The 27,993-nt window shown below is 48.1% G+C and overlaps 1 protein-coding gene across 2 annotated transcripts in view; it reads right to left on the reverse strand.

Moving 5' to 3' along the window:
- DCTN1 (dynactin subunit 1) overlaps positions 1-11,065 on the reverse strand; it is a 669,529-nt gene extending 658,464 nt beyond the window's left edge. Inside the window, exon 1 of one of the 2 annotated variants that reach the window (XM_078674588.1) lies at positions 10,823-11,065. In XM_078674588.1, coding sequence (XP_078530714.1) covers positions 10,823-10,855 — 33 coding nt within the window. In that variant the 5' untranslated portion in view covers positions 10,856-11,065. The remainder of the gene's footprint in view (positions 1-10,822) is intronic. The other variant, XM_078674584.1, reaches the window with a different exon arrangement.
- Positions 11,066-27,993: the final 16,928 nt, after the last annotated feature.

Consider the following 27,993-nt stretch of genomic DNA (forward strand, 5'->3'; position numbering starts at 1 on the left):
CCTTGTGTGACTCATACCAAGGATTGAGCCAAAGAGTGAGCTGCCCTCTCAGCTTGCAGTGTAGTTCCCACCAGTCCATAGGACCTGTGCGTTTGTGGACAACATAAACTTTGGGTGAGGGGCCAAGACTGGTTCCATGCATCCTCTTAGTATATTTTGGCCTAGATACCAGCTAGCTCGCCGTGCCACCGTAAGCCCTGCTACCCCAAACAGGGAGCGAAATAATTTTGGCAACCACTGAACATGACAACCCTGACCCCCTGGGGATCGTGGTAGTAGATCTAGAACCTTTTCGCTCCGTCATTCGTGCACTCTGGTTCTCAGAGAAATATACAGAGAATACATAGAGGGACGATTTCTATATATTTATTGAACCAGCGTTATTCTTGTATAGAATATATTTGCTGCGATAATCAGTAGACAGAAGCAGATGAAAGTGAATACGGGCACCAATAGAGTAAATAGCAGATACAGTTCCACCATGGTGCTAAGACAGTGTATATGCAGGTATAAAATAATAAAAGGTAGTAAACAGGCGCACTCCTACTATGCAATCCTTACACTATTTATGTCTAGAGCATGTGTAGGTGTAGAGGCACGAATCCCCCCATGGGATGATCCAACCCCATTACCTGACGGAAAAGAATGAGGACTCCGTCTTGGTCACGAATTGGACACCCCTCATGGAGAAGTCAAAGCCTCAGCATGCAGGGACCCTGGGTGTCAGCTGAAGTGTCTCTTCCGCTAACCCCCAGAAATGCTTCGTTATTTATAATAAAAAGCATCCTTGCAATGTACATACAGATTAGCATTGTTGTGGATATGTAGATAGCCTTGTCACCCCGTGGATGAAGAGAGAATGACATTTGTACATTCGTGCATAAAAGCCTTGTACTTGGTGTTCGAGGCATCGTGATAATGTTGCACGAAGCCAAATGTGTAAACAAAAGAAGTTTCAGGGAAACTAATCCAAAATTGTCATTCACACGAATATGTGCAAAGGTCATGGCAAATAATGTTATTGTTTAGAAACAAGGACAATGTAAAAAAAATGGGGCGTGTTGCTACATGTGCCTAACTCGGGCACATAACACGCTGAGGACCCAGACCTGGGACTGCTGTGACTGTACTCTGGGGAGTGAGCCCAGTGAGCTGGCCTCTCTCGCCTGAGGAGCCAGGCCTAGGACTCGTGTGACTGTACACTAGGGAGTGAGCCCAGTGAGCTGGCCTCTCTCACCTGAAGAGCAAGGCCTAGGACTGGTGTGACTGTATGTTAGGGAGTGAACTACTATCACCTTAGGAGTCAGATATGTGACTGCTGTGACTATACAACTAGGAGTGAGCAAAGGAGTGAGCTAACCTCACGGCTGAGGAGCCAGCACTGGGCCTGCTGTGACGTCACACCAAGGAGTGAGCCAAGGAGTGAGTCCAGGAGTGAGCTGGCCTCTCACCTGAGGAGTCATCTCTGGGCCTGCTGTGAAGTCACACCAATGAGTGAGCCAATGAGTGAGCCAAGGAGTGAGTCAAGGAGTGAGCTGACCTCACGGCTGAGGAGCCAGCACTGGGCCTGCTGTAACAATACACCAAGGAGTGAGCCAAGGAGTGAGTCAAGGAGTGAGCTGGCCTCTCAGCTGAGAAGCCAGGCCTGGGCCTGCTCTGACAATACAACAAGGAGTGAGCCAACAAGTGAGATAAGGAGTGAGCTGGCCTCTCACCTGAGGAGCCAGGCCTAGGACTGGTGTGACTGTACACTAGGGAGTGAACTAATATCACCTCAGGTGTCAGACATGAAAACTGCTGTGACAATACACCACGGAGTGAGCCAAGGAGTGAGCTGGCCTCTCAGCCGAGGAGCCCGGCCTCGGCTTTGTATGACTGGAGTGGAGCCGGGGCCTTGGGAAGTTTGGAAAGGGCCTGAGCCTTGGGACTGGTCTGACTGTACTCCAAGGAGTGAGCCAAGGAGTGAGCTGGCCTATCACCTGAGGAGCCAGACCTGGGCCTTCTGTGACTACATCTGTATGTTCTCCTTGGAGTCAGACCTGGGCCTTAGGTGACCATATAATCTGGTGCGTGTTATGTGTCAAAGGTAGGATGCTGGAGTCAGGCCTGTATATAAGCGTACAGCAAAGAGACAATGTCACCAGGTCGCCCTCCAATCACGGAGTCCAAACACAAATGACCTGGTTAAACAGAACGCTGTAAACTTTGTAACTTCTATTAACCCATTGACTGCGGCAGGAATTCCGCCGCGGTGCCGGTGATTTATGAATGGGCGTGCCGTCCTCCACACACGCCCACCGTGACGTCGGACGGCCGGGGGCCGTCCAACGCAAGCAAAGGGTTAAATGAGTATTATCTACTCCTAGGTAGTGCTAGGTTCACTGATCCGGTCATGCCCACCTCTAAGTGTTCTCATTAAAAATTGTATAAATCAACCATCCCTAACTAGTCTCACACCCACCAAAGCAAGAATGTGAGAGAAGTCAGAAAGTGCCTCAGGTAAGCACCATCCATGGAGCTACTGGTCGGTACTCATCGGTTTGCTCGTTCTGTCATCATCGGCAACTTTCTTGATAGAAATAAAAATAAATAGAAGTGGAAGTGTTGCCCAACTCTCAGGCTCATGTGAAATAGTGAAGAAATAATAATGTTTAGATAATAATATCATCCCTCAACCGTCTAGGCCCCGTAATGTGAAGAAAAGAAAATAGATTACCTGGTAAAAATGAGTTGTGAACAACTATTCCATACATTCTTTATTTTAATAGTGTCCACACTCAGATTAAAAGAAACGGCATGTTTAGACCATTCTGTGGATTCTGTGTGTAGGTGTGCCTATAGTGTGGCTGTTTTCTTCAGGTGTGTTGACCGGTCACTGTCCGGATCTTGTGTGACTACACACTGCATTTGTGTGCCTGAGATTTAAGCAGTGAGACCTGAGTCTTACATAAATGAATACATCGGATTGGAGAAGGAGAGAAAGAACAGGCATCCGACCCAGAGGCAAGGGAGAGAATGCACTGGTGCTGGGAGGGGAGCAAGGAGCGGTGATCCAGCAATGGGCCAGCGGACACCACCAGCTAACCGTGATGTATGGCTGGTACAACCAGCCGTACAACGCTGGTAACTACATCGCATGCCTTTGCCTCGAATGTTTTAGCACGCTTGTTTTTATTGCGATAATTCATTTACATTGCATGCCAATACCACGCATTGTTTTTATATTTAAAAACAATGTATTTGTGGAGGAGACCTCCCACACTCCCAAATTTACCTTAAATTTGTGGTATTGGTATTCGATGTAAATGCATAATCACGGTAAAAAATGCGTTTCTCTTCTGCACTGGCTGCGTGTTTTGTTTTGATTTTTATAAAACTAATACAATCCAGAAAAGGCTGCCACTTTGGCCCTTGGACCATTATCTATCCCGTGTGAATTGAGCAGTCGGGATCCAGCCTCCTGGTGATTACGGAAGTGATTACGGAGGATTGTTGGCCGTTATTTGGACTCCTTGACCATGGAATTCTTAGAGCGATTTGTGTCTTGTGATCTAACCTCCTGGTGAATACGGAGGACCTGGGATTACGTCTATTTGTATCTACTTGAAAGTCCGTGGTACTGACACATCTTATTCACGATTTACGCCCTGACGAAGTTCCAGTAGGAACGAAACGCGTTGGCTGATGTCCTAAGTTTTAAATGGAAAAATAATAAAGGATATATTTTTGGAATACATTGGAAGCTCATTAACTTCATTCTGGTGCACAATCCTTCTCCTTATAAAACTAATACAATGCTGTAAAAAACACATACACCTTAGTGCGGCGGCCAGCCATCTAGGTATGCTGGAGTGAGGCCTGGGACGTGCTTGGCAATTTGCCCCGGTTCATTAACCCTGTCACCTATGGACGCCCACCTTGGCTTTAGGTGACTATAGAGTCTGGTGTCTTGCATTTGTCAATGATTGGATGCTCGAGAGAGTGAGGTCTGGGCCGTCTGTCGCTATATACAAAGGAGTACGGCGGTCCTGTCATGGGAAGATGCTGCAGGCTGACCTGGATGGACCCTGTAGCGCTCTTTGTCCCACAAATGTTAACCTCAGTACCTGGAAAGTCTGGAGTGGGGCCTGGGCCTTGGATAATCTTGAGTGGGGCCTGGGCCTTGGGAAGACGGGAGTGGGGCCTGGGCCATGGAAGTCTGGATTGAGGCCTGGGCCTTGGGAAGTCTGGGGTGGAGCCTGGGCCTTGGACGTCTGGAGTGGGGCCTGGGCCTAGGAAAGTCTGAAATGGAGTCTGGGCTTTGGGAAGTCTAAGCCTTGGGAAGTCTGGAGTGGGGCCTGAACCTTGAATAATGTGGTGGAGCCTGGGACTAGGGAAGTCTGGAGTGGAGCCGGGGCCTTGGGAAAGAATGGAGTGGAGCCAGGGCCTTGGATAATTTGGAGTGAAGCCTGGGCCTTTGGAAGTCTGGAGTGGAACCTGGGCCTTGGGAAGTCTGGAATTAAACCTGGGCCTTGGGAAGTCTGAAGTAGGGTTGGGCCTGGGGAAGTCTGGAATGAAACCTGGGCCTTGGGAAGTCTGGAGTGGAACCTGGGCCTTGGGAAGTCTGGAATTAAACCTGGGCCTTGGGAAGTCTGAAGTAGGGTTGGGCCTGGGGAAGTCTGGAATGAAACCTGGGCCTTGGGAAGTCTGGAGTGGAACCTGGGCCTTGGGAAGTCTGGAATTAAACCTGGGCCTTGGGAAGTCTGAAGTAGGGTTGGGCCTGGGGAAGTCTGGAATGAAATCTGGGCCTTGGGAAGTCTGGAGTGGGGCCTGGGCGTTCAGGAACTATAGACATTGGTGTGTCTTGGCCTTTTCTCCTGAAGAATATAGACATGCGGCTAGGCTTTAGGCCACTGTAGGCCTTGTATGATGGCCTAATATAGAGGCATGGAATTCAAAACTGGGTCCTGGGCACTAAATGCATCTCTCATCTGAGGATGCTGGTCACAGGCTTGGACTATATGCTCTGAATTTCTTGGTATACCACCGGAAGATGGTGGCCATAGACCCGGGCGTCATGCTGCTGCAGGCCTGGTAGTGCCTTGGCTTTATCTCCTGGAGATCCTGAAGTCTGGCCTCGGCTTATTATGTGGCATGTTATAGTTGCCTGTATCACATGAGGGACCAGGCCTGAGCATTGGGTACCATATCATCCTGTGCTTGTTGCTCTTCTCACCTGAGGATGGAGGAGACTGCCTGTAATGATAATACATCCAGATCTGTGTTGTTTTTATACCTAAAGATGCAGGACTTGGGCCTGCATATTGGATGCCGACGCCAGGCCTGGGGCTTGGGTGATTATATACCCCAGACGGTGATGGGCTGTGGTCTCAGGAGTTAGACCTGGGACTTGGGTGACAATAAACCCCTGGGAGTGATGTCCTGTCCCCATGCAGAGTCAGACCAGGGATCTGGCTATCGACCGCTCAGTGTGTTGGCCGCCCACCTGAGGAGTCGGGCCTGAGCCTTGGCTGAGTATATACCCCTGATTGTAATGAGGAGTCAGACCTAGGCTCTGGGAGAATGTATACCCATGGGTGTGATGCCTGAGACCTCAGGAGTTAGGCAAGGGCCTTTGGTGACTCTGAAGCCCTGAGTTTGACACGGAGTCAGTCCTAGGCTCTGGGAGACTCTATTGGCAGCTGCGTCTACGCTCCACCTCCCTGTTATTGCATTTTTAATAGACACAGTTAGCAGGATGTGATAAACCACAGAGGGTAAAGCAGTGCACTAAGATACAATAGGAGTGCTCTAATTTGATATCACACAGTGCATTAGTATACGATGAAGAAGCAGATGGTAATCGATTTTGTGGGAATTATCGAAATATAGTCGAAAGCACAACTAAGGACACATTACCCAGCAAGCCACAACCTCCCCACACGCTCCTCCTCCTTAAGATGACTGACAGCATCTTCAGACCTGAGTGACTCTGGGCCCGATTCATAGAACTAACTTAAGACAAAATCCTAAACTTACTACCATTTTGGTATTCGCAGATGGCACTTACTCATTTTGGTATTCATAGAAGGCACTTACTCTTTTTGGTATTCACAGATGGCACTTACTCATTTTGGTGTTCACAGAAGGCACTTTACTCATTTCGGGATTCACAGAAGTTAGGAGTCCTAACTTTACTACTCCTAAACTGAGGATAATCCTAACTTTAAGACTTTCGGTATTCACAGAAGGCATTTAGGAGTCCTAAAGTTAGGACTCCTAACTTCTGTGAATACCGAAATGAGTAAGTGCCTTCTGTGAATTCCAAAATAGTAGTAAGTTTAGGAATTTGTCTTAAGTTAGTTCGGTGATTCGGGCCCTATGTGTGGTGGTGTGTTGACCACCTCTCGGGAGAAGGCTGGGGCGTGGCTTGGGTGTAAGTGATTGCATACATTGGTGTGTATCCACCCCTCTCCTGGGAGCAGTAGGTGTGGGTCTGCGCTTTACAATGTATGCAGTCCATCCCTCCTCAGGAGGAGGAGGGGCGGGGGGGGGGCAGTTCAAAGCCCTGGGTGACCGTGTGCCCCATCCTGTCCTAGCCTTATCTCAAGAAGATGAATCCGTGGGCCTGGGTCTTAGGTCACTCTGTACCTTTCCGCATGTCAGGATATTGGGCACCCCTGGGCTTTCGACCGCTCTGTGACCTGCGGTGCACCGGCCTTCTCAGTTGAAGATGGGGCAGATTGGGGCTGGCGTGTTTCCTGCCTTTTCCAAAGATGCTACATCCTGGCCTTGACCGTGAGTGACTGCACACATGATGTGTGAGCCAGACTACGCGTTGTGTAGGCTCTCTCTCTAAAGATACTGCAGACAGGAGACTTGAAACTGGCTTAACGGCCAGAGCTGCCGACTTTGGATCCGAGGAACCAGGTTCGAGTATCGGCGTCGACTCAACATCCTGTTATCCAGAGCAAATTACTAAATGTCCCCATGCCTAAGAAAAATGAATGTGTCCTTGTGTAATGTAACTGATGCTCATGTAAAGCGCTCCAATACCTTCGGGTCCAGTTGGCGCTACATAAAACTGCAACAACAACAACAATGTCTCTGTATACCACACAGTTCTTTGACCTTGTCACCCGAAAATGTGGAAGGCAACTTGAGTGACACTTTCAGTCGACCTGGTATAAATAGTTTCCACTGGAAACATCTGCATCATCAGGGCTTTCTGGGAGTCCCCTGGGGGGTGCGGCACAGCTGTTCAGGGGATGAAGACAAGACATGTTCCCCCTTCAAGGAAAAGACCAAGGAAGGCCAATGAACACCGCTGGATCTCACGACCACCAAAGACTAAATGACGTCAGAAACCGGCGACCTGTAATCCACAGGAGAGGGACAGCCCCACAGACACACACCCCAGCCAATCATCATCATAAAATCTTTATTTCGGTACAGACAATACCATAAAAGTTCAGGTTTAAAAGACATGAAACATCATATAGTAAAAAATTATTATAAAAGCACACAATTAATTGTTACAGTCACAATAAAATCACATTACATTTTTCTTTTAAAATAAGGGCACACTATTCTAGGGGACTAGGGAAATAGGGAGAGCCTCCATGACAGGATACATTATTTATCCGATAAGGTACGCTTAGCTGTAGATACTTGAGGATCTCCTTATGCACCACATGGCTGCTAAAAAATGCGAAACTGCAAAAACAATGGGTCCTGAGGTATCATTTTGCATTACTCTAAGTGCTTGCATGCACTGCCGAAATCCAAGATTTTTACAAAGTGGGACAAGCCAATATTTCCTTGGTTTGAGGTATGGAGGGCAAAAGAAGAACACATGTTGCTCTGTTTCACTGTCACATTGACATAAGGGGCAGTTTTCCGGTGCAGACATGCTCCAGTTGCATGTGAAGGCCCGTATAGGTAATACACCATGCCGCCATTGCACGTAAAGTTTTCTTGCTATGACGGGATAGATAACATCCAGGAAGCTTTCAAAATGGTATGTATCTTTTACCATAAGAAAGGATACCCCAGGCATGGCTCAACTGGGTCACGTTCCTAAGGGGGGCAGATAACATCACAGCGAAACACTCACCGAAAACGCACAAGCAGTCAAACATGTGGGGGTCTTTAGACCTCTACCTATCATCACATAAACCGCCATAGGCGCAGAACAAAGACATAACTGAGGGCACACTCTGCAACCTATGCGTTAACAAAAAGCCCTGCACACCTCTCATCTCCTACTCCTATCTCTTTACTGTTCCCTTAGGGTCCGGGGCGAGGGGCAGGATACGGGCGAACACAGATAAGCGAACGACGTGACACAACGTCAAGCAGGACTTGGAACATGTACGATGGAATCCGAACTTTTAAATACCGATCTATCGAACAACCTCAAGAATACGGACTACCGCCCCCCCCTCTCTCGCTCCCTTTCCCCTTTCTCCTTCCCTTTCCTCCTTCCTTTTTCTTCCTCCGTCTACTTTCTTCTTCCACTCATGTATAATCCTTGCTCCATGTAAATATATATTTTTTTTATATACAATAAAGAATTTCAGAAATAAAAAAAAAAAAGAAAAAAAAAGAAAGGATACAGTTCTGGAGTCGTATTTAGGATTGCACATGGCCATATCCAAACTCTCAGCACGATATCCTTTCGAGAGCATGGTAGCCGAAATCTGATTACATCCCCTCTCATGGTCAGTCCATAGGCTTGAAAGTCCCAATCTAGTGAGTTCCTTCTTGATGAAGGCAAGCCATGGTATTTTACGTGCACTGCTACTAATAAGCACTTCTTTAAGCTGTAATTAACCAGCTCAGGTGTAACCCAGAGCCGGCGCCAGTACCTTAGTGGGCTCAGAGCTAGCTCCTCCTCGATTGGGGTAGTCCCCAAATCAAGTCTCAGTGGGAGGGGCGGAGTACTGGGCGGAAGAGCTAATAAATTCCTAAAGAACTTATTCTCAACCCTGGAAATATTAGATTTGTTACAGTGACCCCACAGCTCCCCACCATACATACTTGCACCCATAGCCTTTGATTTGTAGACCTCCAGTGGTGGACCCAAGGGCTTTATCATTGAGGCTTTGGGTAGCCTCAAGATCCCACTTGCTAATTGTGCAAGCTTTGACTGGGATTTAGTTGCCTGGGGACCCCACTCATTGATCGTGACACCAAGATAGACAAAGGTACTAACCCTTTCCAGTATTATTTTGCCCAGGTTGGGATTGGGTCTTGTGGTTCTGGGTGGGTTGAAGATCATGAATTTTGTTTGTAATGAGTTAATCTCCAAACCCTGTTTGTTACAAAATCATACAAAACCATCCAGTATTCTGGAAACATCTGCATCATCAGGGCTTTCTGGGAGTCCCCTGGGGGGTGCGGCACAGCTGTTCAGTGGAATGAAGACCAGACATGTTACCCCTTCAAGGAAAAGACCAAGGAAGGCCATGAGCACCGCTGGATCTCCCAACCACCACCAAAGAACGAATGATGTAAAGAAACCGGCGACCCGTAATCCACAGGAGAGAGGGACAGATACACAGGCACACACCCCAGCCAATCACTGGCCCCGCACAGGGTTAACAGCGACGAGGTGAAAAGTGCAGAGATGAAGGAAACACGCAATGGGGAGGTGCAGGGGGTAGGTAGGGGGGGAGGGGCGCGTCACTTCCGGAGGCCCCCCGCAGACCTGCCATCCACAGGACCATCTCCCGGGGGTGGAATCCGGAACCGGCTGAGTCAGAAAATGAGCGCGCCCCCACCTGGCACCGGGAAGTGTGCTCCAGGCCCCATCTGTGTGCCCAGGGCCCCGTGCCAGCACCAGGCTGCAGGCCTGGTTGGGCCTCACACCCACTGAAGGGCAGATATGTCAATTACCAATTAATACACCTATTTAAAGCATACACAAAATACGCAAATACACCCATAGTCAGCCACGAGATGTTAGTGTATGTTTGTTTTCTGTTACTGCACAAGAAGCCGCGCTTTAAAAATCCTTATATCATGACGATGACGTCGTACCTGCGAATTATTTACCGTAATTCACAGACATGACTTAATTACCGTGACATATAGGTGCCACCCAATGGCAAAGCTATAAGACTAGTGTCTCACGTTGATTTCCTTCTCGCCAGCAGGGCGGTCTCTTACCAGAAGAGATCACGAACGAACCCTGTATCCCAGGCCGCCTGACGTCACAAGTGACCACTGTTTAATCATAAAAGGGAAAACACACCAGAACATTCTATTCACAACCATGGTGCAGTTTTAGATGCGTGATACAGACACAGCCGCAAACCTCTCAATTTCTACAGTAACTATGCTTATTAAGACACCAAATAATGTATTTACAAAAAACAACACCCCGGAAACAACATGTATTTTTTTTCTTTCCTCTGCAGTCTACAAACAACATAATCCGGTGTTTAAATCAATTTTCAATTAAAAAAAAACCTGCTTGAAATGTAAAAAATGCCATGGTAACTGCTCCAACCTGAAAAGGTGGTGGACGAGAAGACACAGTGGGTAATCTGTGTGTAATGGTCCAACAAAGCAATCTCGTGGGTGTGGGGACGTCGCAAGCCACGAGGCTGTCGGTGTCAGCGGAGGCCTCGATGACATTATAGGACATTAATAAAGATACACGCATGTATGTATAAATATCTACACATGTGCAATGTATAGACACATAGATGCATGCACATCTGTGAACACATAGCATGAACCTAATCCCACAGATACATGTACATTGATAACACATTTTTAATACAGACAGATGTGCACACAGAATGTATATATGCGCCCCCCAGCCCCCACTCACCCGCGTGTAGATGTGCTTCTTGGTCAGAGCCATCCTGCCGGCCCCCCGGGGGGCTGTCCCACCCTCTCCGTGTGTCAGCGGATCCCTTTGTGGTGCTGCTCCCGGCGCATACCCTGACACCCCAGCAGGATGTGACTCCGGGTGCAGGCGGCCGGCACGGCTGCGGTGCTTGGTGTTAGCGGGGGTGGGAGTGGCCCCCGGAGCTCCGTCTGCCTCTGCCCGCTGGAGGGCTCCCCGACTGCTGGGGACAGCGCTGCGCTAGAGCTGCTGAGCCCGGACCGATGACAGGGAGGGCAGAGCCGCCGGGTCCTAGCGCCGGGTGCTTCCGTCTGAGGCGACGGAGCATTCCACCAAAATGCATGCACCGCAGAGACCTCGAGGGCTGAGGGCATTCCACCAAAGTGCATGCACTGCCGGCAGTCCAACAAAGGGCAAGTACTGCCGACCGGCATTCCACCAAAGTGCATGCACTGCCGGCAGTCCAACAAAGTGCATGCACTGCCGGCATTCCAAACAAAGTGCATGCACTGCCGACCGGCATTCCACCAAAGTGCATGCACTGCCGGCAGTCCAACAAAGTGCATGCACTGCCGGCATTCCAAACAAAGTGCATGCACTGCCGACCGGCATTCCACCAAAGTGCATGCGCTGTCGGCATTCCAACAAAGTGCATGCACTGCCGACATTCCACCAAAGTGTATGCACTGCCGGCAGTCCAATAAAGTGCATGCGCTGTCGGCAGCCCAACAAAGTGCATGCGCTGTCGGCATTCCAGCAAAGTGCATGCACTGCCGGTATTCCAACAAAGTGCATGCACTGCCGGTATTCCAACAAAGTGCATGCACTGCCGGTATTCCAACAAAGTGCATGCACTGCCGGCATTCCAACAAAGTGCATGCACTGCCAGCATTCCACCAAAGTGCATGCACTGCCGACCGGCATTCCACCAAAGTGCATGCACTGCCGACCGGCATTCCACCAAAGTGCATGCACTGCCGGCATTCCACCAAAGTGCATGCACTGCCGGCATTCCACCAAAGTGCATGCACTGCCGGCATTCCAACAAAGTGCATGCACTGCCGGCATTCCAACAAAGTGCATGCACTGCCGGCATTCCACCAAAGTGCATGCACTGCCGACCGGCATTCCACCAAAGTGCATGCACTGCCGGCATTCCAACAAAGTGCATGCACTGCCGGCATTCCACCAAAGTGCATGCACTGCCGACCGGCATTCCACCAAAGTGCATGCACTGCCGGCATTCCACCAAAGTGCATGCACTGCCGACCGGCATTCCAACAAAGTGCATGCACAGCAGAGACCTCGAGGGCTGAGGGCATTCTTTCAAGAGTGCATCACAGCAGAGACCTCAAGAAAAAGTGCATGCACGTCAGAGACATCGGGGGCTGTGGGCATTCCTTCAGGAGTGCATGCACCACAACCACCTCCGTAAGTGCATGCACTGCAGAGACCTCGAGCAAAGTGCATGCACGACAGAGACATCGTGGGCTGTGGGCATTGGGGAGAGGAGTTGGCCTAACGGCTAGGGCGCTCGACCTCGGACCTGGGGATCTGGGTTCGAGTCTCAGTAACGACGCCAAAACCTCCTGTGATTCTGGGCAAATCACTTAATCTCCCCGTGCCTAAAATGAAAGTAACTGGAAACGTAAAATGTAACGTAACTTGTAAAGCGCTCTGATACCTGATTCGGTTCGGGTCTAGTTCGCGCTATATAAAACTCTGCAAATAAAATAAAAAATAAATAAATAAATTGCACCGTAGGTGCCTGCACCACAACCACCTCCGTAAGTGCATGCACTGCAGAGACCTCCTAAAGTGCATGCCCCCCAGAGACCTCGAGGGCTCGGGCATTCCATCAAAGTGCATGCACTGCAGAGACCTCCTAAAGTGCATGCCCCCCAGAGACCTCGAGGGCTCGGGCATTCCATCAAAATGCATGCACATCAGAGACCCCGAGGGCTGGGGACATTGCGCTGAAAGTGCATGAACCGCAGAGACCTCGAAGGCTGGGGGCATTTCAACCAAAGTGCATGCATGTCAGAAACATCGTGGGCTGTGGGCATTGCACCGTAAGTGCATACAGCACAGAGACCCCCGAGGGCTGGGGACATTCCTGCAAAGTGCATGCACAGACACCTCGAGCAAAGTGCATGCATGTCAGAGACATTTATTTATTTATTTGTTTGTGTATTTTATAAAGCGCGCAGCGGCCCCATCGGGGCATCCCGGCGCTAAAAAGGCTCTGACGACAGGGGGGCACAGGAGGGAAAACCAGACTAGGAGGAAAAGAGGAGGGTGTTCAGGGATTTACGAAATACAGGTTCCGCTTGGCAGGAGCGAAGGGCTAGCGGAAGCTGGTTCCAGTGCTGAGTGGCACAGACCGCAAAGGTTTTTCCACCTGCGCGGGAACGTTTAAAACGGGGGGTTTCCAAGAGTAGTAAGGAATTGGAGCGTAGTGACCTGGATTTGACGTATGGACGTAAGGTGGTTTTCAATTGGGCCGACCCAGTGCCTTTAGATGCACGGAAGGCCAGCGTCATTGCCTTAAAGACGCATCTTTTCGCAATGGGTAGCCAATGAAGTTTACGGAGATGTGGAGAAATATGGTGTCTGGCGGGGATTCTCTCCACCAGCCGAGCGGCAGCATTTTGGACCGTCTGTAGTTTGTGACACAGGCCGGCTGTGATGCCAAGATAGAGGGCATTGGCATAATCAAGATGGGAAATGGTTAGTGCCTGAATCACAGTCTTACAGCAGTCCACCGGCAGATAGTTAATGAGCCGTTTGATAGTTCTTATTTTGGCGAAGCAAGAGGCTGCAACTGTTTGTACCTGAGTGTTGAAACTGAGGTGGTTGTCCCAACGTACTCCTAGGTTTCTCACCGAGTCTTTGGGTGTGGGGGCTTGGCACAGGTCTATGGGCCACCACAGACTGGAGTCAAGGGGAGATGGAGATTTAAAAAACAGGATCTCCGTTTTGCCTGCGTTGAGACGGAGGGAATTGGATTCCATCCAGTTAGAAATATCTTTAAGGCAGGATTTCAATGGCTCGAAGGCAGAGGCAGAAGGGGTGTCGAACGTAAAAAGTAGCTGAATGTCGTCAGCATAGGATATGGACTTAATCCCAGTCTGAGCAATCAGCTTAGCCAAGGGGGTAAAATAAACATTAAACAAAAGCGGACTAAGGGAAGAGCCCTGTGGGACTCCCCTTCTGAGCGGTCTGGCGGTGGAAGTGAAGGGAGGGGTGAAAACTTGCTGTGTGCGGTCGGACAGGTAGGAAGACAGCCACTTCAGGACAGAGCCACCCAGCCCTAAATCCTCCAGCCTTCCCAGCAGGATCTTGTGGGAGACGGTGTCAAATGCTGCTGAAAGATCCAGCAGTACTAACACCGCCCTCGACCCTCGGTCAAGCGTCCACCTCACAGAGTCGGCCATTTCGATAAGGGCCGACTCCGTGCTGTGGCCCGACCTAAAGCCGTGCTGGGAGTCATGGAGAAGCCCATTAGACTCGATGAAAGTCGCCAGTTGGGAGTGGACCAGTTTTTCCAAGATCTTAGCTGGGGCAGGCAGAAGGGAAATGGGCCTGTAGTTGCTGGGAAGGTCAGGGTCGAGGTTGGGCTTCTTCAAAATGGGGACCAAGGAGGCATGTTTCCATTTGGAAGGGAAACTTCCTGTTCTGAGGGAGTCATTCCAAATGAGATTAAGATAAGGGTTAAGTAAGGGTGCCAATTTTTTGTATTCCTTGGCAGGCCAGGGATCGTAAGGGGAACCTGATTTGCATTTAAACAGCTCTGTCATAGAATCGGTTTCTGATATTACTGCGAATTCGCACATGGAGGATGGTGGCGGTATGGGAGGGATGGGTCGCTCGTCACTTCCCTCTCTGTTAGGGGGAGGGAAGGATGAGTGAATGATCTCAATTTTGTCCTCAAAAAATTGGGAGAGTTTGTTACATAGCGCCTGTGAGGCAGGTTGGGATCGGATCAACGAAGTAGGATCTGTGAAGGATCTCACAATGTTGAATATCTCCCTGGCGCCATTACTAGCGAGTTTAATTCTGGAAGTGAGGTTCCGTGAGAATCGTTATGATGTTTTTGGCATGATCGAAAATGGGCAAGTTTGGTATCTATGAACCGTAAATGACGAGTTTAGTAAGTGTACGCGTTTTCGCTACACTACTTGGAAGGGTTCGCCTTATTTACGCGTTTTTCCATCTGAACCCTTGGGTTCCATTTTAGATACGGCATCCATTTTGTTTCTTGCCCTCACATAGTCAGCGAACAGGCAACTGTCCGCGTTATGACCCTTAGTTCCCAAGCTTTACGGAAGATGCATATTCCTTTTGTGCGCCCTTTTATGGCGAGGGGGATGACTCTGCAAAGGCAGATGGCTTCGGTTGAGGGTAATCTTGCCGTGCCGGTCTATTGTTTCAGCCGTGCATGTGCTAGGATCGAATCCTTTGATCCTGTGATCATGCTTCCGATATTACCCTCACACTCTTTTTCTCTACTGTTGTCTGTCTTCCTTGCAGCTGTTCTTGTCTCTTTCTTTCCTTCGTTTACAACTAGTGTGGAATGTGCCTAACGGTGAGAAGATGTGCTTTTACAGTTGGGAACCGGCAATGTTACTGTAATTATGTTCCGGGTTTCAAGAAGTCCTTTTGAAGTTTATTGTGGGAACTGAGTTGTAACCTTTTGTTCGTATGTTGTGCAATGACGAAAATGTGTATAAAAGGAGCGATCCACATTTGCAATTCGAAGCAGATTCTCAGAACCTACACTCTGTTGTACTTCTTGTGACTTTTGCCTCCCTGCAGTAATAAACGCTGATCTTTGACGCCGAAGGAAGTGTCCCGTGTCTCTGTCATTTGTGCGCCAGAACAGGTAACCCACGAAGGTTTCAGGTGTTGTCCCCTGGCACCGCTGGGCCTTAAATAGTCCAGTCCTTCAGTTGGCGCCCAACGTGGGGCGACATCAGCGGAACCGGTCCAAAGCCTGACGATTGTGAGGAACTTCGTGTGAAATCTCCGAGGGAAGGTGCACCCCGCTTCATCGATCTTGTTGTCGAAATAAGTGGCCCGAAGATTTTTTTCCTGCGAAGCTTCACGCTTCCTGACGGCTGCGACGGACCGATGCCCTGACTGTCGACCTGTTTTCGGCGCCTGGCGTAGTCCTTTCGTACGGCGAGACGATAGACGGGCCTTCCTGGTGACGCCATTGTGCTCTCAGTTAAGTATTTGTGGGTCGCTCCCAGTGTCCTTGGTTGTTGTTGAACCTTAGTTGTTTGCATGGTTCCATTGCATTTGTGGTGCTTAGTTGTTGGTTCGTAGTTGTTATTTGACAGTTGCAATTGCCAAAAACCGAGGGTTTTGTCTTTCAAGAAGATTTAGCGCTTCGATAACCCTTGAAGTTTGATACTTGGTTAGTGAGCAAGATGCCTAGCCGTAGTGGTTTCTTTGGTTTCTTTAAATGTTATAACACTGATTCCCGGTTGGAGGACTCGTGTCCGATACCTCCAGTTGGAACTCCAATTTATGAGCTCTATAGTCGACATGGTGTAGGCCCTATTATATATAATGAATATTGGGTTCGTTATACGAAAAACGATGGTGACCTTAGTTGGCCACCACATGGAAGTTTCGAAATTACGATTTTAGATAATCTTGAAGCTAAATTGTTTAAAAAGAAAGCTAGGCCTGCTATGTTTGATTCCTTTCGGTTATGGCGTAAAGAGGCCAAGCAGAAAGAAATCAAACAGCTTAAGAAAAATAACAAAGAAGGTATCATTACGATGATGCAAGGTGCAGAACAATATCAGCGAGATAAAGCAGAAAAAGAGATAGAAGTTTCTACTAGACTGCATCACATGCAGGTAGATAAATGTTATCCGGTTTTACCATCTAATCATGTTAAAAAGGAAGAAGATGTGAAGGAGGATCCCTTGTTAGCCTATTTGATGAAATCGCCACCTCCTTATGCACAGGGTGCTACAGCCCCTGTAGTTCCTCCTGTAGTTCCTCCTGTTGTTCCAGCGGCTGCTGGTCAGCCTGTTGTTGGTCCTGTAATTGTCCCTTCAACTGCCCCTTTGCCTGTACCTCCTCAGCCTCTTGTTCCTGCTACCCCGACTGTCCTGGCTACCTCTGCTGTCCCTACGTTCACTTCTAATGTTGTTGCTCCTGTTCTTCTTTCTCCTTCTGTTCGTAATCGTATCCCTAATACTGTTGCTACCCTTTACTCCCCACTTTCAGGATCGTTATTTCGATCCGATATCGCTGAAAATCCTCAGAGACGAAGTCAAATCCCTGGTGGAAGGGAGAGTGCCACGTAGGTAACTATGGCGCGTAGATGGATAAGACACCCTGCTAACTACCCTCCGCGCATGGTTTTTGATACATTCTCTCAGTTTAATGAGCCCACTCAGAGATTCGTGTTTGAAGAAATGTGTAACTTTTTGAGAGAAGAATGGTATAATGATGACTTGGATAATGTACCGCCTGAGATGATGGAACTCCAGAGTCAGTTTTCGAACGGTATGATTGTAGGTGGAAATGTACGACGAGCATTAGAACGATTGTTAGCCTTTAGATCCACAGTGCCTTCTCGTGTGTCATTTGATGATGACACCGATAATACGAAAACGAACTCTGGTCAGTATCCTATGAGAGAGGTTCCGCCAGTATGGATGCCAGGTGATGCTAATGCTAATCCTGTGATTCTTCCATATTTCCAACGTGTTTGGATACACCTCCCGTGGAAGCGATCAGAAGTCTTGCAGGTGAAACAATCTTTGCCTGATCCGCGTAAGAATCCGGCGGGTTATTATAAGGAGTTGTCCCAATTGGTAGATGCTACTATTATGAACCTCGCTGACATCGACATGCTGTTTGGTAATGTCGTACCGCAACCGATTTGGGCGAAAATTCGCCAAACGAATCATGTGAATGAGTTAGGCGGTGATTGGCCTGCACTAATAGCGGCTGATGGACTACAAGTTGGTGGGGCTAAGCCTGAGCAGTTAATTTTGGATCTACCCCAGAAAATCATTACACTTATGAAAACACTCATGCCAGCGATGAGGGTGAATTGGGATAAATTATCGGCTTGTAAGCAAAAGAAAGACGAGAGTGTCTCGGATTTCTTTACTAGATTTGAGGAAGCATTTGTCGATCATAGTGGTCAGGATATGAGCACTGAGGGAGGTCAGCGGTTATTTGTTGATAAGTTTGTGTTAAATTTGTTGCCTGAGCTACTCAACAAATTGAAGAATTCGGAAAGTGCATGGGCTGTTTCAACCACTGCACAGATATTAGCGACGGCTCAATATTATGAGAATAGGGAAAAGGAAGAAAGTGATCGTTCAGACAAGAAAACGAAGGAGCTCAAAACAAAGGTTTTGTTGCAGCAGGCATATCCTCCACGTTCAAATCAAAATGATTTACAACAGCAGTATCGACCACGAGCCCAGTCCACTAGAATGCAGTCGCGCTCTGACTCCTCTGACTTTAGATCTACGCTTGGGTATAATCAGTGTGCATATTGTAGGAGAGAGGGCCATATAAAATTTGATTGTCCCGCTTTACGTGATCGTTATAATAATGTTTCGGCTCGGGGAGGTCGTGGTGGTCCTCAACAGGCCTCTCGAGGTAGGGGTCGAGGTTTCGTTCAAAATCATGAGCGCTCTACTGTTTCATCAGACGCGAATAATTGTTTCGACCAGCGAAATGCGGGGTCCTATAAATCTGCACAGTACCATGTGGACGATTATTATGTTGAGCATGAGATTGTTGCAGACGACCGTTACTAGGACAGCCATCGACAAAGAGAGGGAGTAGTGTCAGTTCCGGTTGATCAGAGAGGGCCTTACGTCGCGGTTGCCACATCTGGCGTAGTTGAGCCTTTTCTGTTGGACACTGGTGCAGCAAAAAGTTCCATCATGCATTCCAAACTCCCTGGCGCACCTTTGTCTGGCTTAACGAATGTTTCCATTGGATTCTCTGGCACCCCTGTTAGCAATCCTGTCTCTAGCCCTTTGTCCCTTGCGATTGGTCCTCGTGAGCTGGAGGCTCCATTGATTCTATCCACTGGTTGTGGTGAGAATCTTTTGGGTCTGGATTTGTTAAAACGGTTATATGCGACTTTGTATTGCTCTCCTGAAGGAGTGGAGCTTACGTTAGGTCAGAGGGTTATCTCTCCTATGTACCTATCAATGGATAAGTTCCCACCGGAATTGAGTTCTCTTCCTGCGTCTTTATGGGCAACAGGTCCCAATGATGTGGGCCTGTTAAACATTCCACCCTATGTGGTCCAGTTAAAAACGAATGTTCGATTACCGCGTATACCTCAGTATCGTATCTCTCTTGATGGTGAGTGAGCGCTATTAGCGATCATTTATGACCTGATCGAAAAAGATGTCATCGAAGAAACTCGGGGAAATGTGTGTAATAGTCCTGTGTTACCCATTTTGAAATGAACCGATCCATCTAAACCTCCTGTGTATCGTTTTGTAATTGATTTGAGAGAGGTGAATAAAATCGTGATCCCACAGTTTCCTGTGGTGCCTGATATCACGGCCTTGCTGACCCTGATTCCAGCTTCTGCCTCCTGGTTCACGGTGATCGATCTAAAGAATGCTTTCTTTAGTATTCCGATCACTGAGGAAAGCAGAGACCTATTCGGATTCTCATTAGGTGGTCGCAGTTTTAGTTTTAAACGCGCACCACAGCGCTATTGTGAGAGTCCATCGATCTATAGTCAAGCCCTTAAAAGTCAACTTGACGCATTCGTGTTACCGACGGGTGCGGCTTTGATTCAGTATGTTGATGACCTGTTGGTAGCTGCTGATACTGAGATTATTTGCAGAACTGCTACAGTATCGTTGTTGCAACATTTATGTGACTTACATCACAAAGTGTCACCTTCCAAGCTGCAATATTGTTGTCAAGAAGTAACATATTTAGGTCACTTATTGTCAAAAGAAGGGAGAAGGTTGACCCCAGAAAGAATCGCAGCGATTGCTCGAATGACAGTGCCAAAAACCCAGAGAGATGTACGTGCCTGTATTACATCATACTGCAGACAATGGATTCCGAATTTTTCATTGTTGGCGAAACCATTGTTAGCTCTCACGTGCAAGGATGTTCCGACTCCTTTACCTTGGACTGAAGAGTGTCAGAAAGGTTTTTCTGAATTACGTGATGCGTTGTGTTTGGCTCCTGTGTTAGGCACTCCTGATTACAGTAAGCCGTTTACACTATACGTTCACGAGAGGGATGGTTGTGCGTTGAGTGTCTTGATGCAACAATTTGGCGACAAACAACGTCCATGTGCATATTTCTCTTCGACCTTAGATCCAGTGGCTAGAGCATTGCCGAGTTGTCTAAGAGCAACGGCGGCAGCTGCGGTGTCTATTCGACAGTCCGCAGGTCTGATCATGGATAATATGCTCACGGTGATGGTCCCGCATGCAGTTGACACTCTCTTGAATCGAACAAAAACTCAACACCTGACAAGCGCAAGATTGTCGGGTTATGAGTTGACACTTTTGGCAAGTCATATACGAATAAAACGTTGTAATGTGTTGAACCCAGCAACATTGTTGCCGATCAGCATGGAATCAGGTGATGTAGCACCACATGATTGCTACTTAAGAACTGAAGAAGAGACGAAGGGTCGTATTGACCTGAAAAACACTCCATTGGTAGATCCCGATGGTACTTTGTATGTTGATGGTTCATGTTTTAAGTTGCCGAATGGTGATGTAACGACTGCGTATGCTGTAGTGACATTGAGTACGGTTGTGGAAACTGCGAGATTGAGTCAGAATTCAGCTCAAGCGGCTGAATTGATTGCGTTGACAAGAGCGTGTGTGTTGTCTAGAGGAAAGCGGGTGAATGTGTTTACCGATAGTCAGTATGCATTTGGTGTAGCGCATAGTTTTGGTCGATTGTGGAGAGAAAGAGGATTCTTTACGTCGCATGGCACGAAGATTCAGCATGGACAGCTTGTGAATGACCTTTTGGATGCACTCATATTGCCTAAGCAGGTGGCAATAATTAAATGCAGTGCGCATCGGAAAGTGACAGATGATGTTGGTCGTGGTAATGCGTTTGCGGATGAGACTGCTAAAGAAACAGCCAGAGATCTGACAAATCGAATGTATGTTACGAGTTCAGTAAGATGGCCAACGGAGACTGGTATGTGTGAGGACACAGTTGAGAGTGTGAAAGAGATACAGAATGAGGCTACTGAGATGGAAAAGACTCAGTGGAAAGAAAGTACTGGGAAGTTAGACGAGACTGGATGTTGGGTTTATCAGAAAAACAGAGATGGATGTTACCGGATGCTTGCCGTTGTTACTATGGCTCATGGCACATCACATATTAGCGCGAAAGGAATATGTAAGTTGTTGTCTCCGGTATGGAAAAATGATGGGATTACTAAGTGTGCGGAGAGAGTGGTTAAGAACTGTATGGTATGTTTGATGTATAATCCTGGTAAGGGCACCCCCACTCCACCTGGACACTTTGCTCCCCCTATATGTCCCTTTGAAGTTATCCAATTGGATTTCATCCATATGGAGAGATGCAATAATCTGAAATATGTTCTAGTTGTGGTTTGTGCGTTCTCCAGATGGATTGAGGCCTACCCTCTTAAGGATAATACTGCCCTGTCAACAGCAAAAATCCTGCTCAAGGAATATTTCCCTAGGTATGGAATGCCACGGATTGTATGGTCAGATAACGGAAGTGAGTTTGTGGGAAGTGTGATGAAGAGTGTGTGTCGTGGCCTAGGCATAGTCCAAAAATTTCATAGCGCTAATCATCCTCAGTCGGCAGGTTTGGTGGAAGGATATACTGGCACCCTGAAACTTGCCAAAATCCAGGCAACGACTGGTTTATCGTGGCCGGATGCTTTGCCTTTAGCTCTCTTATCGACCAGGGCAACCGTGCACTCTCGAGTAGGGCTTAGCCCATATGAGATTGTGTTCGGCCGTCCTGCGAATATTTGGGGAGTTCCGAGGCCTAAGGAGTTTAACAGAATTGAATATCCAATGTTGATTGACTATCTTTATGATCTGACTGCTAAATTGAGTTTGATTCATCAACAGGTCTTTGAAGCTTTACCGGCACAAACTGAGGGACCTGGTCATCGGCTCCAACCAGGTGACTGGGTGCTTAACCGAAATTTTGGACGAAAACGAAATCTTGAGCCAAGGTTCGTGGGTCCCCACCAGGTGTTACTGGCAACAAGGACGGCGGTTCGACTGGAAGGCAGAAAGCATTGGGTGCATGCCACCCACACCAAGAAAGTTCCGTTTCCTTTGCCAGCAGATGCATGGATCAAGAAAGGAGTCGCCTCGACAGAGACCAGTACGGTCCCGGGCTTTATACCATTCAGTGATGCTCAGCTTGTAGAGACCGATTTAGTGCAATCAGACATCCCTGTTGAATCAACCGAAACTTTACCTACGTCATCACTAGTGGAGAGTTCAAGTCCTGGATTATTACCTGAGCAATCGAACACTGCTTTGCCATCTGAACCGTTGTTTGAAGAACAGACTCGACCCGGGAGATGTCGATATTTTCTTCGACCACGCAATAAGGACAAATAAATTCCTTTTATTATTTCTGATTTTACATTGCCCCCTTACATTTGCCTTGAACATTGTGGACATTTTATGTTATATGTGTATTTTCTTTTCCAGTACAGCTAGAAGACTTATATTAAATTGAATGCTCAATTCATTTAAAACCTATCATCTGGGTTGGCCGTAGGGCCGTGCGGGTACTTCCTCCTGTTTAGCAGGTTATTGACACTAGGTCGATTTCTTTTGTCGATTTCTGGGAACTCCTGGGAATTGATAATCGCTACTGAGAACGAAGTGCGTCAAGAACGTCACGGACGGTTTTTTAGAGGATGGAATTTACTATGCTGTCGAAAAGAGAGGAAATGTCGGCGCAAAGATCTAAAATGCATGAGGTGTTTCGCACAAAATGTTTTTTGTTTCAGATTTTTATGTTGTTCCTAACTGTTTCTATGCTACTGGTGGGTGGAGCGTATTTTGGGATTCAATTATTATTGCCTTCCATTTCGCCTACTCCTCCTTCACATGATTTGAATTCTGCCTCCACTATTTCTCCACATTCCTTTCATCTTCTGCCTCAACATGAACAAGTCAGACGTGCGGAATTTATGAATAATTCCTTTGTTCAACTCCTGCATCAGCATCAGTTGGTGATGAATACTACCAACTGTTGGGTGTGTGGGTTAATGCCACATACCATGGATAAGGGTATTCCGTATTTGGTTCTTCCTTATAGCTCCCAAGGGTCGGCTCGGGCATTCCAAACTATGTTCCGTAGTGCACTAGATTCCTACCCCCATCGAGAACCACGCTCAGTAAACCTTGGTCCTGGCCCGTACCACAAGTCTTTGGCGATAGCTATTGCTAATTTAGATAGAGACATTTTTGATGCATCGCTTATCCCAGAGGAGGAGGTGCGAGCATATAAGGATCTGAGTGAGACTGAGTATAGTATATCAGTGGGTGATAGACAGCTTAAGAGCTTGTCTCCAATTTGGATCGTACCTCACCTTGGTCACTTCTGTCTGCAAGGGCTTGGTCAAAATCCGAGAGCTCAGTTTGGGAAGAGTGCTTGTACTGAGACGTATGTCTTACCGATGCTCTCTTCCCCTGTCTTTCTGACTGCCAAAGGTACTTATTTTGTGTGTTACGATCGTGCTTATACATGGTTGCCTCGTGATTTCTCAGGCACCTGTTATATCGCGAATCTTCTATCACTGACTTTCACCGTTGCCTCAGACTATCACAAGACTAGAGTTGTGAGAGGCGTTATTAGTAGAGAGGATACTGCTGGTCAAGAGGCAGGAGACTTCTTTAAGGGTTTTCTACCGTTTTGGGGTCCTATGGTTAATAGTAGGAACTTGAGACAGCTGACTCGTGTGGTTGAATCGACTGCTAATATCACTGCAAGCGCCCTTGGTAATCTGACAGCAGAGCTTCAAGCGGATAGACTTATGACGCTACAGAACCGTATGGTTCTAGACGTTGTACTAGCAGATAGAGGTGGTGTCTGTAAGGTCATCCATTCGAGTTGCTGCATTTTTATACCTGATAATGCTCCAACTGTCTATCAAGCCATCTCAAAGTTGCATAAAATCTCAGAGTCCATACACGTGGACGAGGGAGATTGGACGCTTCTAGGATGGTTTTGGGGCCTAATGTCGACCTGGGGTTGGAAGATTCTGATGATTATAGGGATTGTTGTGATGTTTCTGTTCACGTGTTGTCTTTGCGGGCAGTGTGGTCCAGTCTTATGTGGCCTTTGTGCTACTACGTGTATAAGAAGGCCATCTGTTACCAAAGAGGCATTGATGGATAGGATAATGTTCCAGCAACACCTGAATGATCTGATGAATATTGAAATCGATTCTGATTTCGACTAGTGCTTGCCTACATGAGGGCAAAAGGAGCGTCTGAGGTTCCGTGAGAATCGTTATGATGTTTTTGGCATGATCGAAAATGGGCAAGTTTGGTATCTATGAACCGTAAATGACGAGTTTAGTAAGTGTACGCGTTTTCGCTACACTACTTGGAAGGGTTCGCCTTATTTACGCGTTTTTCCATCTGAACCCTTGGGTTCCATTTTAGATACGGCATCCATTTTGTTTCTTGCCCTCACATAGTCAGCGAACAGGCAACTGTCCGCGTTATGACCCTTAGTTCCCAAGCTTTACGGAAGATGCATATTCCTTTTGTGCGCCCTTTTATGGCGAGGGGGATGACTCTGCAAAGGCAGATGGCTTCGCTTGAGGGTAATCTTGCCGTGCCGGTCTATTGTTTCAGCCGTGCATGTGCTAGGATCGAATCCTTTGATCCTGTGATCATGCTTCCGATATTACCCTCACACTCTTTTTCTCTACTGTTGTCTGTCTTCCTTGCAGCTGTTCTTGTCTCTTTCTTTCGTTCGTTTACAACTAGTGTGGAATGTGCCTAACGGTGAGAAGATGTGCTTTTACAGTTGGGAACCGGCAATGTTACTGTAATTATGTTCCGGGTTTCAAGAAGTCCTTTTGAAGTTTATTGTGGGAACTGAGTTGTAACCTTTTGTTCGTATGTTGTGCAATGACGAAAATGTGTATAAAAGGAGCGATCCACATTTGCAAATCGAAGCAGACTCTCAGATCCTACACTCTGTTGTACTTCTTGTGACTTTTGCCTCCCTGCAGTAATAAACGCTGATCTTTGACGCCGAAGGAAGTGTCCCGTGTCTCTGTCATTTGTGCGCCAGAACAGGTAACCCACGAAGGTTTCAGGTGTTGTCCCCTGGCACCGCTGGGCCTTAAATAGTCCAGTCCTTCAGAAGCCAGAATCGTGGCTGTGGGCATTGCACCATAAGTGCATGCAGCACAGAGACCCCCGAGGTCTGGGGGCATTCCTTCAGAAGTACGTGCACAGCAGAGACCCCGAGGGATGGGGACATTCCTGCAAAGCAAAGTGCATGCACAGCAGATACCTCGAGCAAAGTGCATGCATGTCAGAGACATCGTGTGCTGTGGGCATTGCATCGTAAGACGTAAGACCGTAAGACGTAAGTGCTTGCACCACAGAGACCTCCATAAGTTCATGTACCGCAGAGACCTCCCTAAGTGCATGCACCACAGAGACCTCCGTAAGACGTAAGTGCATGCTCCGCAGAGACCTCCGTAAGTGCATGCACCGCAGAGACCTCCCTAAGTGCGTAGCAGAAACCTCCTTAAGACGTAAGTGACTGCACCACAGAGACCTCCATACGTGCATACACCGCAGAGACCTCGAGGGTAAGGGGCATTGCACTGAAAGTGCATGCACTGCAGAGACCTCCATAAGTGCATGCACCGCAGAGACCTCCCGAAGTGCGTAGCAGAGACCTCCGTAAGACGTAAGTGCTTGCACCGCAGAGACCTCCCTAAGTGCGTAGTAGAGACCTCCGTAAGACGTAAGTGCCTGCGTAAAACATCCTTTACAACAAAACTTTTACAACGCAGGTTTTACAACGAAAACCATTACAACGCATTGCGCTGGGCGGCGCTCTAGGATAGGGAATAGATTTAATTTACTATCCAACACCTTCCTTAGTGTCCACGGGGACTGGAGTTGGAATAGTAAATTAAACTATTCACTATCCAGCACCCCAAAGCACTATGCGTTGTAAAGGTTTGTGTTGTAAAAACTGCGTTGTAACAGCATGCGTGGTAAAAGCATGCGTTGTAACGTCATACACCCGTACATGCACCGCAGAGACCTCCCTAAGTGCGTAGTAGAGACCTCCGTAAGACGTAAGTGCCTGCACCACAGAGACCTCCATAAGTGCAGGCACCGCAGAGACCTCGAGGGCACGGGGCATTGCACTGGAAGTGCATGCACTGCAGAGACCTCCATAAGTGCAGGCACCGCAGAGACCTCGAGGGCACGGGGCATTGCACTGGAAGTGCATGCACTGCAGTGACCTCCAGGCATACAAGCCAACAGTTCAGAAGGGGAAAGTTGGAGATGAATAAAATAATAATCGGGAGAATGTATTTCCCTCATCGACTTCTATTGAAACAGACAATTTCAGGCGGGAGACAGCCAAAAGTAATCAAATGTTGGCTTCAACAACCGGGAATCTCCCGCATAAATCGGGTCTATTGGCATGTATGCGAGGGCTGGGGTAATTCCTGCAGAAGTGCACGCACATCAGAGCTGGGGGGAGGTTATTGCCTCGAAAGTGCCTGCTCGGCAGAGAACTTGAGGTCTTAGGAGCTTTGCACCAAAAGTGCTTACACACCAGAGAGCTCAAGGTCACCCCACCAAAAATATCTGTATGACGCACATTGTGAGCTGGGGGTATTGTGTGTTGGATAATGTACCAGGGATCCAGTTAAGAGATATTAAAAATGCCATAAGGTAAGAGATAAAACCCCTTCAGTTAGTAGCTGAGGTTCAGTCCATAGCACTATCTTTCCAGGGTGGCGGGGACGTGGCCAATGATGAAGCATGCCACGTTACGTGGGGGAGCCCACCTCCCACAAATATTCGAGGATAGGGTACAGTTTAGCCCTGTCTGTCTTGACACTGGTCACGTCGTCTCTTTTTTGGTGTTACTTTCAAAGGTGGAGGTAAACATAACAAAACACGTGTATTTGTAAAGCACACATTCACCGTCAAAGTCACCACCTCCTCCTAAAACAACAAAGAAAATGGCATTCCAAGACAGAATCAACGCCAAAGCACACAACAGCAAAGAACTCTTTGCCATCGTCAAGGTTTTTTGCCAGGCCCAACAGCGAGACCACAGACATCCCATCCTACCAAGGCCTCTGCTACAAATTCGGCACATTCTTCCACCACAAGATCTGGCAGATCTACGACACCTTCGGCACCCAACACCCTCCCAAACAATGCCCGTCAGCACGGCACGCAACCACGCCGCACCCCAACGGATCGCGTTCAAATGGACTCTGCTCCCCACAGATGACACACTCAAGACGATGAAGAGCATTAACCCAGGAGCCCCAACAGATCCTTACCGGTACCACATCTTCCATAGAGCAGCCGCCTCCATCCCACCCAGCTTCGCCGCACCACCAACTGTTCCATCAAAACCGCTACCTTCCCCGATGACTTAAAATACGCTGAGATGAACCTTCTGCTGAAGAAGCGGTCCGCCGACCCAACAGACCTCAAGAACTTCAGACCCCTCTCTCTCCTTCCCTCCCAGCCAAGGTCATCGAGAAGGCCGTCAATGCCCAACATTCTGTGTTCATCGAAGAAAACCACATCCTGGAAACCTCCCAATCCAGCTTCCGAAGCAACCACAGTACCAAGACCACAATCCCTGCTTCCAGAGACGACATTTGCTCCCTTCTTGACCAGGGCGAAACCATGGCCCCCATCCTACTGGACATCGGGCCGCTTTTGACCCCGTCTCCCACCGCACCCTAATCAAGAGGCTCCACGACACCGGCATCCACGACAAGGCACTTAGCTGAATCCACTTCTTCCTTAGGTACCGAACACAGCGAGTCAGACTACCCCCTGTTCCCTCAGAACCTACAGAGAGGAGCTGTGGAGTGCCCCAGGGATACTCCCTGAGCCCTACCCTCTTCA

The sequence above is a fragment of the Lissotriton helveticus genome, chromosome 2_1, assembly GCF_964261635.1.
Source record: "Lissotriton helveticus chromosome 2_1, aLisHel1.1, whole genome shotgun sequence".
NCBI classification, from domain to species: domain Eukaryota; kingdom Metazoa; phylum Chordata; class Amphibia; order Caudata; family Salamandridae; genus Lissotriton; species Lissotriton helveticus.